This window comes from Rhipicephalus microplus, chromosome 2 (genome assembly GCF_043290135.1).
Source record: "Rhipicephalus microplus isolate Deutch F79 chromosome 2, USDA_Rmic, whole genome shotgun sequence".
Classification (NCBI taxonomy): domain Eukaryota; kingdom Metazoa; phylum Arthropoda; class Arachnida; order Ixodida; family Ixodidae; genus Rhipicephalus; species Rhipicephalus microplus.
The window spans coordinates 212,021,256-212,040,817 of NC_134701.1; the positions used below are offsets into that span (position 1 = coordinate 212,021,256).

Genomic DNA, 19,562 nt, shown 5'->3' on the forward strand with positions numbered 1-19,562 from the left:
TGACATCATGATACGTCACTGTACCGAAGCCTCCGAACTCTGAAATGGGTCAAACTCTTGAGTACCTCCTAGTGGGGCTACCCAACAAGGACGCCGCTCATGCTGAGAGCCCGTGCTGGGCTGTGACTGTCGCCATTGTATATTCTCGCTCGTTGCCGGCTAATAAACGCCTTAACAATTTCATGGAGAGTGCTGCGATCCCAATCTATGCCTTTGGAGCTACGATCCCGTACCCTGCCATCTACTATGTACCATGACGCTTCTCAGCAAACGCCTCCTCCATTGCCACCCCCTTGTCCCGGTGTCCCCAGAATCCGCGATCCACCCATCTTCACTAGCCTTGACGGCACTGACGTGGAGGACTGGCTCGCCATTTACGAGCGCGTGAGCATCCCTAACAAATGGGACGAGGACGGCAAGCTGACCAACTTGGTATTCTACCTTACGAGTGTTGCCAGTTTGTGGTACAACAACCACGCGTCCAATTTTGCCACCTGGTCCGATTTTAAGACCGCAATCATCAACGTCTTCGGCCGTTCTGCTGTTCGCAAGCTGCAAGCCGAGCAGCGCTTACGTGAACGTGCTCAGGAGGCTGGTGAGTCATTCACCAGCTATACTGAAGACGTCCTGGACCTATACAACAAATCTAATCACACCATGTCTGAGTCTGACAAGATCCGAAACATCATGAAAGGCATTAACGATGATGCCTTCACGATGCTGCTTGCCAAAAACCCCGGCACAGTGGCTGAGGTCATCACACTGTGCTAGAGCTACGATGAGGTCCGCCGGCAGCGTTCGATGACCCGACGCTCCCCACCACGAGCTGCAACGCTTGCTGGCTTGGAGGCCAGTTGTGACCAAGTGGCGTTGATGACAGACCTAAAGTCCTTCATCCGTGAGGAAATCGCGCGTAAGTTCTCGCTCCTGCCCTTTGCCCACCAACCGGCTGTTCAACAATCGGCTACTACCCTTCTCCCTCCCATCCGTCGAGCGATTGAACAGGAAATAGCGGAGGTAATGCCTGCGTACCACCCGCCACAGCATCCGGCTCCTGCGCCCCTGAGTTACGCGCAAGTGGTTCCCAGGCCACCCCAAGTCGTTCCAGCAACCGCCCCTCTGACTTACGCCGAAGCTGCTGCTCGACCTCCGTCCTTTGCAGCGGGTATGCCCGCTACGTATGTTGACATAACCCCTCAGCCTCGGCTTCAGTCCACCATGCAGCCACCGTTCCGTCCATCGGCCTTTGCGACATGGGTGAGACCTACCCCGGTAAACAGATGGCGCACACCCGACAACCGGCCCATCTGCTTTGCCTGCGGTTACACCGGTCACGTGGCCCGTTATTGCCATCGCGTACAGCCGGCACCAATTTCTTCACCTGTTGCTGGCCAACTCAGCCGTCCTTATCGCGAAGAACCGCCGTCTATGCCACCTCGGTCTCGCCCAGGTCCATCTCGAAGATCGCCGTCTCCACGACGTCGTTCCCTGTCCCCCATGCGGCCAAGTTCGGCTGCTCATGAGCGGGAAAACTAGTCGTCGCAGTCCCCGAGGCAAGGACTGCGACGCTATCGCAATGTGAAAGCCCCCAGAGCAGCCCCTTGAATGTCATTGACGTGCTTGCGGACAGTGTTTGTGCATCGGCTCTTACTGACACTGGAGCTGCCGTATCAGTTATGGACGAAAAACTCTGCCGCTTACTTCGAAAAGTGATGACGCCACTTTCTGGGTTGTCCCTCCGTACTGCAAGTTTGCATCGTATTCATCCTACAGCAGGGTGCACAGCTCGTGTTGTTATCCAGGACGTTCTGTATGTTGCCCAGTTCATCACCATTCCGGCATGCTCTCATGACGTCATCCTGGGATGGGACTTTCCCTCCCGCCATGACGCCGTGATCCATTGTGCCGTCGCCGAAATTGAGCTCTCACCCTTCTCGCATTTGACGCCAGAAGACAGTTCCTCGACACTGAGCAAGATTCTAACGAAAGACGATACAACAGTGCCTCCAAACTCGACGGCGGCTGTGTATGTCTACTGCGCCGGACTCTCCGACACCATTGCACTCGTTTCGCCATCTGACCGTGCTTGCAGCAGGAAAGGATTGCTATTACCTTTCGCGACAGTGCAGGTCAACCAGGGCAATACTGCTATTTTCGTAACCAACCCGTCTCCGTACAGTGTTACCTTGCTTCGAGGGGAATGTCTCGGCAGAGTGGAACCAGTCGACGACGCACAAGTCCTGGACGTACCCGATGACACGCGCTGTCCCAGGTCGCGTACCATCATTGTTGTTTCCACTTCTGATTCGTCATCTGCTAATGTATTTGGCCCCTCAATTGCTGACAACCTTACGGCCGTACAGCGTTCCCAACTTCTGGACCTGTTGCAAGAATATCGTTCTTCTTTCGATGTCGGGCGAAGTTCTCTCGGTCGCATGTCCGTTGTTACGCATCGCATCGACACTGGTGCCCATCCACCTTTACGGCAACATCCATATCGCGTGTCGCCTGCTGAACGTCGAGTAATTAATGATCAGGTTGACGATATGCTCCGACGCGACGTTATTCGGCTCTCAGACAGTCCATGGGCGTCTCCTGTTGTTCTTGTTGCGAAGAAAGACTGTTCTGTGCGGTTATGTGTGGACTACAGACGGCTCAATAAGATCACTCACAAGGATGTTTATCCACTGCCACGCATCGATGACACGAATGACAGCCTTCATAGAGCCGATTTTTTTTCTTCTCTCGATCTGCGCTCGGGCTACTGGCAAGTACCCATGGCTGACGACGCTCGACCAAAGACCGCCTTCGTCACGCCAGACGGCTTGTACGAGTTCAACGTCATGCCGTTTGGTCTATGTAATGCACCTGCAACCTTTGAGCGCATGATGGACACCGTTCTGCGCAACTTGAAATGGTACACGTGCTTGTGTTACCTCGACGATGTCATTGTCTTTGCTCCAGATTTCTCCACGCATCTTCAACGTCTGAAAGAAGTTTTCACGCGTGTGAGCAATGCCGGCTTGCAACTAAATCTGAAAAAGTGCTGCTTTGCAGCACGGCAACTCACCACACTGGGGTACGTCGTGTCCAAAGACGGCATTCTTCCTGATCCTGCCACGCTTCAGGCCATGGCCGAATTCCCCAAACCTGCATCTGTCAAAGAACTGCGTAGTTTCGTGGGCCTGTGCTTATACTTTCGACGCTTCATACGAAACTTTGCCACGATCATATCACCGCTGACGAAGCTCCTTCGAAGTAACGGGCCCCTCAATTCGTGGTCATCCAAGTGCGACGACGCGTTCGCGAAGCTCCGCCATTTGTTGACGTCGCCTCCCATTCTACGCCACTACGACCCTACAGCCCCAACAAAAGTGCACTCGGACGCCAGCGGTGTAGGCCTAGGCACTGTCCTGGCGCAGCAAAAACCCGGATTCCCTGAATATGTCGTAGCATATGCAAGCCGTACGCTCACGAGAGCCGAGACAAACTACACCGTCACGGAGAAAGAGTGCCTGGCGATCGTCTGGGCCCTTACAAAGTTTCAACCTTATTTGTATGGTCGCCCATTCGATGTCATCACCGACCATCATGCACTATGCTGGCTTTCATCATTGAAGGATCCCTCAGGCCGTCTCGCCCGTTGGGCTCTTCGCTTACAAGACTACGACATCCGTGTGCTGTACTGCAACGGACACGAGCATGCTGAAGCTGATGCCCTCTCACGCTCCCCTCTACCTCAAGATGGCGTGCCCTGCTCAGTAACCTCAATTGCTGTATCTGCCATCGATGTTGACATCCTCGCTACCGAACAGCGAAAGGATAATTGGATCACCCCGTTGATCGACTTGCTCACTGATCCGTCCACAACACCATCCACGCGTGCCTTGCGTCGTCGAGCTCGCCATTTCGCCATCCGTGATGGCCTCCTACACCGACGCAATTACGACTCCGATGGCCGGCAGTGGTTACTCGTCATACCCCGCAGTCTGCGGTTGGAGATATGTGAATCTTTCCATTCTGATCCGCAATGTGCGCACTCTGGGGTATTCAAAACTTACCACCGCATTCGACAACGCTACTTCTGGTGCGGGATGTACCGCTACGTGCAGCAGTTCGTTCGCTCTTGCCTCACTTGCCAATGCCATAAACCGTCAGCACACATGTCGCACGCCGGTCTGCAACCGTTACCTGGCCCTGACTGTCCCTTTGGACGCGTAGGTATCGATTTGTATGGACCACTTCCTCTGACGTTGGCTGGTAACTGCTGGGCTATCGTTGCCGTTGACCATTTAACGTGATACGCCGAAACCGCTGCTCTCCCTGCGGCTACTGCGCGCGATGTTGCGTCCTTCCTGCTGCATCGATTCATACTGCGCCACGGACCACCTCAAGAGCTTCTCAGCGATCGAGGCCGTGTCTTCTTGTCGGAAGTCGTCAAAGCCATTCTGACGGAGTGCCATTCTGTCCACCGCAAAAATACTGCTTACCACCCACAGACGAATGGCCTCACCGAACGCTTTAACCGCACCCTCGGCGACATGCTTTCTATGTACGTCGCTGCAAACCACACTAATTGGGATAATATACTGCCCTTTGTCACCTACGCCTACAACACCGCCCCTCAGAGCACGACCGGTTTTTCACCTTTCTTCTTGCTGTACGGAAGGCACCCGTCACACACCATGGACACGATACTCTCGTACACGCCGGATCCATCTGAGTGTACACCTATTTTTGAGACAGCCAGGCTTGCTGAAGAGTGTCGCGAGCTTGCCAAGACCTTTACGACGCAAGAGCAAGAGCGGCAGAAGAGTATTCATGATGGCTCCACCACTTCTGAGCCCACGTTCACTTGTATGGCTCTCGATCCCGACCTCTGTAGCTGGCCTCGCTTCCAAACTACTTCCCAAATACGAAGGCCCCTACCGTGTCATCGAGCGCACCTCACCCGTCAACTATCTGATCGAACCCGTTGAACAATCTTCGGACATGCGCCGCCGTGGGCGAGAAATCGTCAACGTGGAGCGCCTGAAGGCTTATTATGACTCGCTCTTAGTAACAAGCTGTTAGGTCGCCAGGCGGCTCCCTCTTCGGCCCTGGGGTAATTGTAGCGAAGCCTCCGAACTCTGAAATGGGTCGAACTCTTGAGTACCTCCTAGTGGGGCTACCCAACAAGGACGCCGCTCACGCTGAGAGCCCGTGCTTGGCCGTGACTGTCGCCATTGTATATTCTCGCTCGTTGCCGGCTAATAAACGCCTTAACATCACAAGTTTTTGTAATGACGTCTTGATGATGTCATCACATAATTTTTTGTATCGCTCCTGTTGAAGCCGATGGGCAATTTTCACATTTGATCAGGCATCTAAACCTTTCACCTAAATAAGAAAAATCATACAGAAAACTCGAGACTGACCCCGAGGATCCCAAGGAGAACGAAGGGCAGCAGCTCGAAGAAAAGCCACGGCAGGTCATACTCTACGTAGAACATCACCAGGTGGTCGTTGCCAAATGGGTTGATGGAGCGTAGCACAGACGCTGCCACCAGGGCGCAAAAGAAAGACCGCCACAGCGTCTTCAGCGGGAAGTAGTAGCTCACCTGCAGGGCATCAAAAAACGTGGCTTTACAACAGTTTCTCACTATGCTGTCAATATACAAGAACGAGCGCACAAGAGCACTATGTACTAGAAAGGTGTCGATGTCAACTGCGCACTGCTTATATATAGCCCTGAACTTTTGATAAAATAACTCGAAGAGTGTTACTTGTTGGGCAAGCTGGTACATACTGAAACTCTAAGGAAGCCACTAAAATGCAAAAAAAAAGATGAAATAGGTACTATGGGGCTGCAATATGACTTTCAAACAAAAACAATTTAGGCACACAATAGAATAAAAGCACAACACACAAAAGGACTGAACAGGCATTCCCCAGTGAACTGCGCAGGATGTGGCTGTGCGCCTTTGTTTCCCCAAATGAAGGTGTTAGAGTGCAGCAAAAAAACTGTTGCATGCAAGCTTCTGGAGGTGTTTTACATGAAAAACAAGGCCGCAGATTATGTTCGCCGAATGCCAGTGTGTTTGCAGGAAAGCTAATTTGAGCTGCTTTACCGTAATCAGTAGCAAATCATTTGGAATCGCCTTTTGAAGGGTGCACAGGCCTGCCTGTAATGCAGTGAGTGTATATTTCCCTCAATTTTAAGTAATAAATGAGTGGGCATTGAGTGCTTGTTCCATCTTCAGATGAACTTTACATAATAAACGAGTTTACTGTGAGTGTTTGTCCCATCGTCTTGTCTTCCTTGTCCCATTTTTTATGCACTCGGCTTTTTTTTTTTTAAGTATGAACATGCTAAGTGCAAGTGAACACAGACGAAAGTGATTACAAACTCATATGAGTATTGGCAAATATGACTGGAAGTGAGCCAGAACGTGAATGAATAAATGTGAGTGAACAAGAGTGTCAGTACAGTGTGTACAAAACTACTGGCAAGCACCCATTCATCCTGCCTACTACACAGAGAAACGAGTCATAAATGCGGTTGGTACGAACCTCTTCCAAGCTGAACAGTACACCACCAATGGGAGCGCCAAAGGCAACAGACACACCAGCAGCTGCTGCAGCTGAAAGAATCTGTACAGAGAGAGTATAAGTAACCAGGAGAGCCACAAGAAAGTGTTTTTGCCTTTTACTTAGATCGGTGCAAGAACACTAACCATAGTTCAATGGATATGCATGCCAAAGCATAGCCTGAGAGCAAGAGAATACCTAACTCTAGTATACTATTAGTACATGCCACATTGCAGTTGAGATAAAATAAAGGCAGCCTGCACTTTACTGCAGAACCTAATGTTATGTGTCCATTTAATGCAAATACATAAAACATATTTCAGTTGCTTTCAAAGCCCAGTGTTAAATGTGTAGTCTACAAGTACAATGTCGGGATCCATGTGCCTTTCACTTGCTTCCTCCCTTAAAAACAAAAAGAAATTACAAGTTCTGTGATAGCCTAACAACACGAAATTGCAAAAGAGGGAAAATAGACAGACGCCCATTTGCACAAAGTAAACAAGTATCTAAAAAAAACTGCACCTATATCAGTCAAGAACTAAGAAACACTAGGCTGCTATTTTTCAGTAGAAATACCTTCTTGCTGGCATTTACCTTTTGCTACCTCTAAATATTGGCAAAACGTTGCTGAACCACCAACACTCAGCTTAATACTTGGATTGAGTGTCTGGTTATTATTCACCACATCTATTTAAGGCAATTTAGTGCGACAAATGCTCTACCGTCTTCCTGTTTGCATTACTTCAGCCATGGGAGTACAAGAAGTTTCAAACAAAAAATTAACCAACTGACTTCACACTTTCATGCATCTCGGTCATTATTACACCGGCGACAGCCTCCAGTTTGGCAGCAGCTTTGCCATGAGGAAATGCTCAACACCTGCTCAACACCTGCTTCCCAAGGGTATGCACTATCCGTGGCCTGTATTCAAAAGGATTTTCCACGTACCAAACCAACGTTGCAACAACTGGCACCGGCTACCACAGCTAGAGCTGATCTTGCACAACATGCATGACTATCCAAGAAATTAAAAGGTTACATGAAAAAAGCACGTCTACATGGAAGGGTTTGTGCTCTTCCATGTAAATGTGTAATGTTTGCACATAACCTTCTAATTTCAAGTATGTTTAACACACTAAGCCAAGATCGAATTTATAACAAGACTACATAAATATCCAAGAAAGTTTGTCGAATTACAGCAGAACTCCAAATGGCAGAACTACAAATACGTGCAGCACAGATTACGTGTACTTAGCTCCCACTTGCAAAAAGCCAAGTTGCCTATTTCTGTGCTTTCGTTTTTATTTTTCCCGTTATTTCTGTCAGCTTAAATACAAAAGAGCACTTCAGCTACCCTACTCAGGTGTACCTAGCTTGATAGTATGCTGTCCTCACGTGGTTGGTTCCATCTGGGTAACAATAAGTGGCCACATAAAAACATTTACCAAGGCCATCTTTTTCAATATCAACACTTCCTCGTCTGCCCCTATTTCTTGCGAGACATGCAAGGTAAAAGGAAGCGTGACGCGAGTACTCACCTCTCTCTTCTTGGCTTCGTTCTTGCCATATTTGGGAAACAAGTAGGAGAAGATGTTGCCGATGCAGCAGGCAACATGGACCAGGGGCCCTTCCTTGCCCAAGCTGAGCCCAGCGCCCACAGCCAACACCAGGCACACCGACTTGATGGTCAGTGTCCATTTGCCCAGGTAGCCACGAATGATGAAGCCACTCAAAATGGTTTTGATCTGTGTGCATAACACAACGCAACCACACAGTGGCAGTAGTCATACCGGACACGGTGAGTGGCGAAGTTCACGACATATCAACTACTGGCTTTCCGCAACTCAGACACACGTGAATGTACTATGCCCAACTGTTCGCCTCTTTACTGCATCAAATGTGGCCGTAAAATCTTGAAGTAGACTTTCCTATTCATGCAATACAATCGAGATGCAATGCTCCCATGTCATGCATGGCGGGTAATGCTAAGAAAGCTACGGCCATGTTTGCCCTACCTGCAATCATGAACAAGAGGCAGAACATCATGCATTCGAAATCAGATAAATGAAAACAATACGTAAAAGAATGTGATGTTAGCCTCGCATATTATAGTAGATGTGGAAGCTATTTAGGGTCTTCATAAAGGTACATATGACGTGATAAAATCTTTCATAATCACATGCAGTCGATCCCGAAATATCAAACTCGAAGAGGAAAGCGAAATAGTTCAATATAACGATAATTTGATATAAAAAATATTCATATTAAAGGCTTATATTATTGAACTGCAACTCTCAAAACTGTTTTCGAAAACCGTAATAAGCATTAACATGACAATTCGCTTACAGTATGCTTGAGAAAAAAATTACAATTTTTACAAGTTACTGCAGTTTATTTTGCGTAAAAATAGTCTGTAGACTTTTCGTGCCATTTGCGCAGTCATGTTAATCAAGTCAGACAGCCCCTTTGATCGAGCACAGAAGCTTTCAAAGTAAGCGAATTCAGCCGCTTCACCCACAACAGCGGTAATTGACGGTGAGTGCCAATGCAAGCTCTGCAGTGCAGTAATATGTTTAGTGGTGGCATCAGCACCTTCATAACTGCTCAGGTCCACTTCCCTAATAAACGCCAGCTTTGATATCAGCATCGATGCAGTCAAAAACAGCGACTTAATCTGCACCAAAGAAGTCGCTTTCAGCACTCCGTTCGCAGTGGCGCCTAAAAATGCAAATTAGTAGCAAAATTCACTGAGGCATCGTACCCCATTGTCAACGAAGATGACGCACACTAAGCCGACTGTCACTAAAGCCCACGAGAAAACTGTGTGCCTTGCTTAACATTGTTCCAAGCACCAGTCGTTATTTTTATCGCTACGAGTGATGCAGTGTATAGTTTGACTCCCAATGGAAGATTCAGCCATAACAAAGCGAGAAGTACTGAAGTGCACAAGCCAAAAGTGAGCACACTATCCACCGTGCTATCCACAAACTACAAATGAATATATTTTCGCAATGACACTATGGGCTTAGTAGCAGCAAGTGCAAAGCAAACAAAAAGCCTAGCCTCCGAGATGTGTATTTTATAACCGAAAACACCAAAAATACGTCACTAGGTTGCGGTTGTCAAAGGCCATGCTTTTTAGCTCCGCATGCCATCATGAATCAGCAAACAAGGAAGAAAATGCACACATTGTGACGAGGCCACTGAGTCACTTCGCATCCATGTGATTTTGGTGCCCTTGACAATCGGCTCATTTGGAAACACCGTGTCCACGTGTGCTGCTGCACTCACAAACACTGCTCAACCAACGAATTACACCTATTTTGTCACATGCATGCTAGGAAGGATCAAAACTTGTTAGAACATGACCGAAAAATGAGCCATCTTTGTCGGAATAAATGTAACTTTTGGGCTTCGACCCAGCGCAGCGTTCAATAAATCGAATGTTACGCTCTGTAGGTGTTTGATATATGTGCGCAGCAGTCTCGTACTTGTGCATGTGAAATTCAAGGGGATTTATCAACTGTTCGATATAGAGAATAATTCTATATACTCGAGTTCGATACACCCGGGACCAACAGTACCAACTTCCATGGCTTTAGAAGAGCTGCCCGAAGGTACGAAATGGATTGATTCTCCAAATATGATTGTTGAGAATGTTATGAAAATGTCAAAGGTGAACAGAAAGTCATCACTACATTCTAGCTCTGTACTATGTTGCATCAGGTACAGTGTAGAGGAGGTTAGCTTCAGTGCCATAGATGTGACCAAAGTGACACCAGTAGTTAAGGAAGCAAGCCTTACAAATTGCTATAACGTTACACTTGAGAAGTTTCTAGAGTTCCTTACACTGGGGCCTGAAACCACTGCTCCATCTATAGTTCGAATCCCATGAAACAATGTCACGAAGTGTCAGCAATGAAATACTTTCCAAACGTACAGGTAGGGATCACTGTTACGAAGAGCAAAACTTAAACCACTCGGTGCCCAATAAAGTAATTTATTTCTAAACAGAGAACAGCACAAAATACTCGTGTATAGCTTAAAAATCAGACCAGTATGCATGCCAACCACAATTAACATAAATAATGATAATTTTCATTATTGCTTGTAACCATCCTTCAATTAAGTACACTTTGTAGCATTGTAAATGTGTAGCAGTGCACTTTGTCGTACTTTTTTGTAGATGCAAAGACATACTTTGTGGATCCTTACAAACATTGTATTTCGCATACTGAGGTAATACATCAAGCTTCTTTCTACAATTATATTACCTGTAATTACCCCTTTCTTCTCTACCTCCCCACAACTACTTAGGGGTAATGCTTGTTATAAAGCTTCAGGAGTACTTTTTCTTCCACTTTAAAAATATTAGGTAGTGTCAAAGAAGAAATTGTCTAACCTCTGGAATTCCAGAGCCGCAGGCATAAGGAGCAAACGTCCGCACCAGCATGACAGCCAGGCCAGCAAAAAGTACACTCCATAGGACGTACAGCAGATAAGAGAGGAGGTAAAACCCTGCCCCTTCCCTGTCAATATCACTGTCAAACATTTCTGGCCACCTGAAAAAAAAAAAACCGAAGAGGAACATAAAAGTTTGAAGAGCAGAAAAATGAATAACCATGCTTTCATGCTCTGGAAACTGTGCTAATTTTAATTGATCAACTGCCACAATGAACTATGCTAATTTGTATTGAAATGCCACGTGAGTGCTGGTCTCAAAATGCTAGCGCAGGCCACGAATTCCACTGTTGAACTATGCTAATTTGCATTGAAATGCCACGTGAGTGCTGGTCTCGAAATGCTAGCGTGGGTCACGAATGCCGCTGTTGAAAAGCATTGCCAAGAACTGCAAAGTTGAAAATGATGCTGCAAGGACAGCATTTTTTACGAAACAGAGGCCTCCGTGTGTCTCAAGAGACATTACAGGTTTTTACTGTTTTTTAGCTTGTAACTGAACTTCACATTCATGGTGTAAAAGGCAAAACTGTGAACTTGATAGACTGCTGCGACTCAACACAAGCACCACTGCTCAAGGAAGTGTTAAAATAAAATTTTTAAAAACTGTAGACCCCGCTTAGGGCAGGGTTAACAGTGTGGGGGACCCGGTTAAAAAAAAAAAATAATAAGGGGGGCCGCTCCCCCGCTTTCTTTCCACTTTGTCATTCAGTAATGCTTGAGACCAGACGCTTGTATAGATTTACCTGCGAAGAACACAGGCCATATTTATTCTAAACCTCTCCGGAGATCCCCACCACAAAGCTCAAGCAATTGCAGCGAGGGTCTTCTTGCTACCAAACAGTGGATATATGTTGCCGATATTTTCTGTGCACAACCTTTACCAAATTATTGTCTCTTAAGTTTCGCTATATAAACACTAATCAAGAATTAAGACAGAATGGCAATGCCAGAAGTGAAGAATCAAACCATTACTCCTTCGAAGTCCTTGCAGAATCAGGAAATTTTTCACCATACAAATATTTCATGGTGCATTGTTTACACTACAATGAAAGCATACTATAGCATACCTATGCATCAGCTTCATACCGGTTATTTTCATTGAGCGTAATAAACGATATCTCAAACAGGAATCACTCTGAATGCACCTTCATATTGCATGTTGGAGTGCAGTTGCTAAAATCCTCATCAGGCTGCTCTGTATGTCGATCCGCTGGATCAGCTCATTCCCTCTACATGATGCAGGGTCTTGGGGAGTAAAAGGTTTTTATCACAGAATGCCTAACTGTGAGCGGACTTCATGATTATACGCATTATGCAACGAACAACTTCTTAGAAGCATACATACATATTGATTATTGAAATAGATAATCTGTTTCTATTAGTGGAATCCAGCAGGAGGGTTAATTTTTTTCAAACGAAACAAGGAAGTTGGCCATTTTTTCTCCCCCTTGGGGGGCCCTCTAAAACCGGAGGACCCAATTCATTTGAACCCTGGATAATCCGCCCCTGACTACGTTCATTTGGCCAATGTGATTTTGATAAGTGGAGCATGTTTAATACCACTAAAAATATCAAGTATAATCAGTCAGTTACAGGTATTAAAATTAAAGCATCAGTTCATTAATGTACTGCTTCCTATGCAGAGCCAAAGGAGCACTACACAACATGTACGTATAAACATATTGAAGGGACACTAACGGCAACTACTAAGTCAACGGTGATTGTTTAAATAGCGGCCCAGAAACCTCGTAGTGTTAGTTTTATGCCAAGGAAGGGCCTTGTTTAAAATAAAATTACGTTGTAGTGGTCCGCATCGGGTTAGCGCACTTCTAATTACCTGCCTCAAGAAGCAGACCGACTGGACTGATTCACATACTGTTGCTGCACACAACGTTGCCCGGCTTTACTGCGCTAGTAGCAGCAGACTGAAAGCAGCAGGAGCCACAGCAGCAACAACGGCCATTGGTCAATTTCAAGCCATTGGCTTCGAGATTGCAGACATTTTTTGTTTCAACTGCACCCCGCTAGATGGCACTACCTGTTCCGTGTAATCACACGAAATTCGAACTTTTTAACCACTCGCGCCATTCCCTACAGTAACGTCCAGTGGTTATTTTTTCCATGAAAGCAGAAATGAACAAGTAGCATTTTATTGAGTCTCTTGATGAACGGAAAGTTCTTTATTTAGTGCAGTTAGATCGATTACTAGTGATTAAATGTAGGCGGTCCTTCTGATGTCATCAGGATCATTTTGAAAATGTCCTACTGCAGCACTTGAGCTATTGTGCATTTACATTAATTTCTCGATAGGTAGGGCACTGTTGTTGATAATATTGTCGTTTTAGATGCTTTCATACATTGAGCTTTCACTCTGATGTAAGTTGTTGTTTAACTTTAGTGTCCCTTTAAACCATGAAGCATAGTATACTTAACACTCAAACGCTGTTTAAAAGCTTGAGAGACAAAGAACTGAATGGCGCACAAGCAGAGCTAGCCAACACTTGTCATTTTATAAAACAAGCAAGAACAGTCCAAAATATGATATCTTAATAAATTTGCTTTCTAAAATGCATGAAAACAGTTATAACATGGTACCCTTTTCAATTAATTCTATAGACGTAGAAAAAACATTATTTTTCGTACATTCACCCACCACCTTCACATATTGCCAGTGGCAATCCAGAGTTCTACTCAATAGGTGCACTGTACTTTTTTCCTTACACATATGCAACAAATTGCTGCAGTCAATCCCCCCCCCCCCCCCCACCAAAAAAAAAACCATTATACAAGATATTCTATGAAAAACATTACCCAGTATATATTATGCTCATGCTGCAGAAGGTTTACATATGGGATTCTACAGCTTGCTGCCCATTTCCTACTTTGAGCTTGATAATTGCTTTGCTGGAAATCCAATATGCATGCTTCAAAGTATAGCCCACTACTAGACCCTAAATTGTGTTATATCACCAATGCTAAAAACGTCAGCAGGCAGCCTAATTTTTCTAACATTTCAGCGTTGCCTAGCACAGTTTCAGCCACCCTCCTCCCTACCCCTCCTCAAAAAAAAAACACCCTTGCTTGCAGTGAAATATAGGAAAGCAGCCAAATCCGACAAAATCAAACTTGTCAGGTTAAACCTTCTGAAGCAAAACAGGTTATGAAAGAAAGGCATTATTGTGGTGATGCTTGACTTGACTCATACATGGTGCCCTTTACATACACTAAGATTTCGAACAAGTGTTTTCAAAATCTGTCATGAGGCTTTGACTGGCACAGCAAGAACACACAACTGCACCCTTACACATGTCAGCCAAGTTAATCTTCATGACAAAAATTGAAAATTACACAACTGTAACCATCTCTGGTGGAGGATACCTATACGGCAGCGTATAGAAAAGGAGGTAGAAGAAAAAGAAAGTGAAAGAGTAGTACCACTTTTCTGCAGTGTCAGGCGACGAAATAACAGCTACGATACTTTCAAACAGGTATGCCTCTAGTAAAGGTACGTCTTGCGGACACACACCTGTACCACTGCTTGCAGTCATCCCCCTTGAAGAAGGTGTCATTGGAGGCCCAACAACACTGCTCCTTGTTGAGCCAGAAGGCTTGTGGGCATATGCCCTCGCGCAGGTCCTTCATCCAGAGGGCGCCAATGTCGATGACGGCCGCAATGGCACCTGCCGCCAGCCCCACCAGGAGCACACACAGCCAGCCCGACCATGCGTCGTGAAAGCCCACCAGGAGCTCCACCAGACCGCCTTGTCCGCGACGTTTGACAATGAGCCGGTGGCGCATGCGGTCCCGGGCCAAGTCCCGCTGCCAGTCAATCGTGTGGAAGTCTTCATACTGTGCCGCCGAGGGACCCAGCTGCTCTTCGAGCTCCTGCTGCTGCTGCCCAGATGAGCCTGTAGGCAGAGAACGGGCAAAAAACCTTAGATCATGAATAGATGGATAACTTCCTCAATGAAGACTGAAAGGAATAGTATCGCAGTATGCCGGATCGTAGAATGAAGCGAAATACAGAGCGTTTGAAAAAGTACCATACCCAAAATGCATAAAAACACTAAGTACTCCAACGAGGACCATCCTATCCTTTTAAGAAAGTTGGAAAGCCATTTTGATGTAAGAAAATTTGCATAGGCAGTATTTCATGTGGTCTAAGACTGTCTCTCACCTAATGAGATGATCGACTTCGAGGAATGTTTAGTTCGGCCCGCCTTTGTGAAATGAACATTAGATATGACTCTATGAAGCTACGACTCTATGAGCTGCAGTGAAACATTCAAATACGCTGGCAACCACTAGTTGTGATTTGCACATCACCGCACTGTAGTATCCATTTCATTTGAATAAAAATTTTTTGATGCCTGCGCTCCAACAGGAGGGCTGGCAATAAATTGAACCATGAGCTGCCCTTTACACACCATTGTAGTTGTTGCGACTGGTAATCATGCAATAGATGCACTATTACTGAATGTATACAAAAATGATAAACCACTCATAATGCTACGTAATAGCTAAAACTTGGAATTGGGGACCTAGGCAGTCATTCACTGCCTGCTTAGCTTGAAATTGATAGCCACAACGCATGGGATCTGCCAGATTTTTGTTTTGCAATGTTTATGTTGTGGGGGTGCTGACACCCCCCCCCCTGTAAAGTTGTCTGCGCCGCGTGGCGCACGTGTCTCGCCCCAAGGCTTTGTTTCGGTGGTGACCACCGCCGGGCGATAGATGGCGTAGTGTTCGCTTTGAGTACCACTGTTGGTAGAGTGGTAGCGCCGGCGGTGGCCCCTGGCGGAAGGCGGGCCTTGGTGGTGGGAGAGTTGAGCGAGTCTCTTCTGCGCGTGGCGGCTGCCGCGAACGGTTGTCTGTAGCGTGGGCTCCCGGTGCTCGGCACCGCGGGCTTGGCGCCGGGGTCCCACGTGGAAAGTCAGGCGTTGGCGACGCCGCCTTGGGTATGTGTTAGGGTGTTGGGTGTGTTAGTGTGTGTTTATCATGCAATTGTGTGTTTAGTGTGTCACTGCGTTATGTTGTTTGTATGGTAGCGTGTTAGTTGAAATTGGTGTATCATTCGGCGGATGATATCGTCGTCTAAATTAGTTAATAAATGTATGTATGTGGGTGCGTTGTACCGACCGTGTCCACTGTGCCCGTTCACTCCAAGAGCGTGGCGTGGCGATGCGCTCGTTCTTCTTCGCCGGGCCCCCACACTGGCTGCCCAACGTGGAGCTCTTGGAGTATCGGACGACAGTTTTTGCGGTTCGGTACAGGGATTTTGTTAGAGCCGGAGTAGAGTAGGCCTAGGGGGGACTTCTTTGCTAGCGTCGGTGGTGTGCTTTGTTGAGAAGCGAGGAGATTGGTTTTGTAACGTGTTTCGATTTGTCGGCAAGTTGACTTTCTATTTATTTTTTTTGCTCGCAAGTGTTGTTATTTTTTGTTGTTAGTTTTCAAAAACGTTGTTGAATTAGGACGAGATCCATGCGGTCCGCATCCTGGGGTGAGCAAGGCCTAGAGCACGTGGTTTGTAGGCCAGGCCCAAAGCGAGTGAGTACGGAAGCCTCGTGGGTGGTCCGATTTTCTGTGAATAGCTTCTTCTATCTCTTTGGGCTCAGGGAGCCGGGCGTCGTTGCTGACTTGTATTGCGGCTCGACGCCGAGGCGTCGTGACACCGCCCGGGGCGGTGGACGCCGATCGCTCGGTAAGCTGCTGTGTGCGGCGAGCGATAGGGCCACCTCACAGAGTGGACGTCTCCTCGCGGCTGCCTCTTCTGCGCCTAGGCTGGGTGCTGGGTGGATGCCGGTTGTTGCCGTGCGACTCATTAGGCCTAAGGCTCTACGCAGCCGCCTGTCGCACGTGGCACAACTAGGTGGATCGTGGCGTTGAGGTGTCGCGCTGCGCTTCCCTCACTTTTTTTTTCTTGTGAGCACGAGTTAGGAAAAGTGATTTTTGTTTTATTTTGATGGGCGTCTCGGCTGCCACCGATGTATTAGCTAGCAGTACTGACCACCGTACCATGTGGCCGAAAAGCCTGAAGCTCCCTCCCCTGGGCCGCGCTCCTTTGTTTCTTTCGAGTTTTGTTTTTTGTTGATGTATTCAGCGAGAGGGATGTCATCCACGGCCGGCTGTCCTGCACATCGTCAGCGTCGTTGGCCAGGAATGCGGTCGTGAGGTCGGGCGATGGAGATGCCTGGGACCTGCGCAACTGCCTGCAGTCCGGCGCCCTCGCGAGTGCTGGTCGCAACTGGAAGACGTGTCGGCGCTAGCGACGGATCGTCGCGCCGACGGCAACGTTGCTGTTGCGGGGCCGGTACCGAGGTGAAGCCTAGCCGGACAGTGCAGCAGTGTCGACCGGCGGCGGTGTCGTGGTGCAAGGACATTATGGTCGTGCGATATCATTTTTTTGTTAAAGCTTGTGTAGCTAATTTTCGATTTCGGGATATGGTTTGATTTAAGGTTGGGGGAATGTGGGGGTGCTGACACCCCCCCTGTAAAGTTGTCTGCGCCGCGTGGCGCACGTGTCTCGCCCCAAGGCTTTGTTTCGGTGGTGACCACCGCCGGGCGATAGATGGCGTAGTGTTCGCTTTGAGTACCACTGTTGGTAGAGTGGTAGCGCCGGCGGTGGCCCCTGGCAGAAGGCGGGCCTTGGTGGTGGGAGAGTTGAGCGAGTCTCTTCTGCGCGTGGCGGCTGCCGCGAACGGTTGTCTGTAGCGTGGGCTCCCGGTGCTCGGCACCGCGGGCTTGGCGCCGGGGTCCCACGTGGAAAGTCAGGCGTTGGCGACGCCGCCTTGGGTATGTGTTAGGGTGTTGGGTGTGTTAGTGTGTGTTTATCATGCAATTGTGTGTTTAGTGTGTCACTGCGTTATGTTGTTTGTATGGTAGCGTGTTAGTTGAAATTGGTGTATCATTCGGCGGACGATATCGTCGTCTAAATTAGTTAATAAATGTATGTATGTCGTGTGCTTTGTTCCGACCGCGTCTGCTGTGTCCGTTGACTCCAAGGGGGTGGCGATGCGCGCGTTCGCGGCGCCGGGACCCCACAATGTGAAATTCATCAGTGTTAAATTTTTTTTGCCTGATGTACCAGCAAATAATATGAAGCAAAATTTTAGAGGCACAAAAAAATGAACACAAGAAACGACAGGACTCGTGCCTCTTATCCTCATTCCTTTGTGCCTCCGATATTTACTACAAAACCATGCACTAGCCCAAGAATGCGTTTTAGTCGTTATGAAGGAAATCTACATGTATGTTTGAAATACATCTTAGAGGGAAGGCTAACCAAAGGTGAAATAATTGTGAACTGTTTTATTTATTTGCCATGAGATGCCAGAAAAGGAGGAACAGCTGCAATGTCTTTATAGCAGGTTATGAGATAACGCACATAGGCACATTGGCCAAAATAATGCCTAATGCCATTGTAAATAGTACCACAACATGAACCTGATTACCAAAGTGTGCTACTGCTATGACATCGCTGCATTTCACTAGTGATATGGCTTTGAGACAAAACCTTCCATTGCACCATATGTGCAAGCGGGTATCGATGAGGTACAGCTAAGAGTGCTAGGTTATTTTCCCACCACTTAAGGAACGAGGACAAAAAAATTAATTGACATGAGCATAAGCTTTAATATCGTAAGCATGGTCATTACCAACTGGACTGATATGGTACTCCTAAGGTACACGAGCTTATGTTGTGATGCAGCTCCCCCTTTCCCCCTCAAACCGATTTGAAATGTCTATAATCGAAAAATGCTCGATCAGTCTTAAAGGTAATTAACGATAGAAGCGTTAAGAGCAAGCAACACCTGAAAGCAAGACACCTATACTTCATTATTTCATCTGAGTCACCGAAGTAAGGTGAAATCGTACTTCCGCACAGGTTGGCACGTAGAACACACTATAGCTACAGCTGCAGCAGGCTCTCACGGCCACCTAGATGTCACGCATACATGATTTATGTGCGCTGCGGAGGAAAACACTTCAGAAGCACAATGCATCCATTGGCACGCCAGCTAAGGGGGGTTGGGGGAGGGTAGGGGGGATTAATGTCCGATCGAACGTGCACAAATTGTTGGCCGTTTAAAAGGAATCAAGTGCTCGTACAGCGATATAAATCGACCTGCGGAAGATGAAGCCGACGCAAAAAATCCGATCGGATAGCCGAAACGACACCGACACACTCGCGAAACGGGCAATTTCGCTATGTAGATGACGTCATGACGGTGACGGGCGCGCGATCCAACAGCGCGATCCAATCGGTTTCTCGCCACGCGGCCAGCAAAAAATTCCAGAGATGAGAAATAACTCGTACTTAGAAAGAAATGCAACAATCAAACGGACAAACAAATTCACGAGTCGTCATTCGGGGCTGGTTTGATCATTGCCAGTAGCTTAGCCACACACGGGAGGAGGCTATCAAAACTAGAAACAGAGAGTTTCAGAAAGTAGTGGTCCTTTCTCGGCGCTGCCTGGTTACATAGGTGCGTGTCCCCACCTTTGGCGCGTCTCCGGCGCTTCTGGTGCAG

The 19,562-nt window shown here is 47.4% G+C and overlaps 1 protein-coding gene across 3 annotated transcripts in view; it reads right to left on the reverse strand.

The window, feature by feature from the left end:
• The window catches only part of ClC-c (chloride channel protein 3), a 77,270-nt gene that overhangs the window by 11,045 nt on the left and 46,663 nt on the right, over positions 1 to 19,562 (reverse strand). For all 3 annotated transcript variants that reach the window (XM_075875612.1, XM_037421587.2, XM_075875618.1), the window contains 5 exons: positions 14,558 to 14,939; positions 10,973 to 11,132; positions 8,109 to 8,315; positions 6,553 to 6,633; positions 5,418 to 5,600 (listed from right to left, as the gene is read on the reverse strand). In XM_075875612.1, the coding sequence (XP_075731727.1) occupies positions 5,418 to 5,600; positions 6,553 to 6,633; positions 8,109 to 8,315; positions 10,973 to 11,132; positions 14,558 to 14,939 (1,013 nt within the window). The remainder of the gene's footprint in view (positions 1 to 5,417; positions 5,601 to 6,552; positions 6,634 to 8,108; positions 8,316 to 10,972; positions 11,133 to 14,557; positions 14,940 to 19,562) is intronic.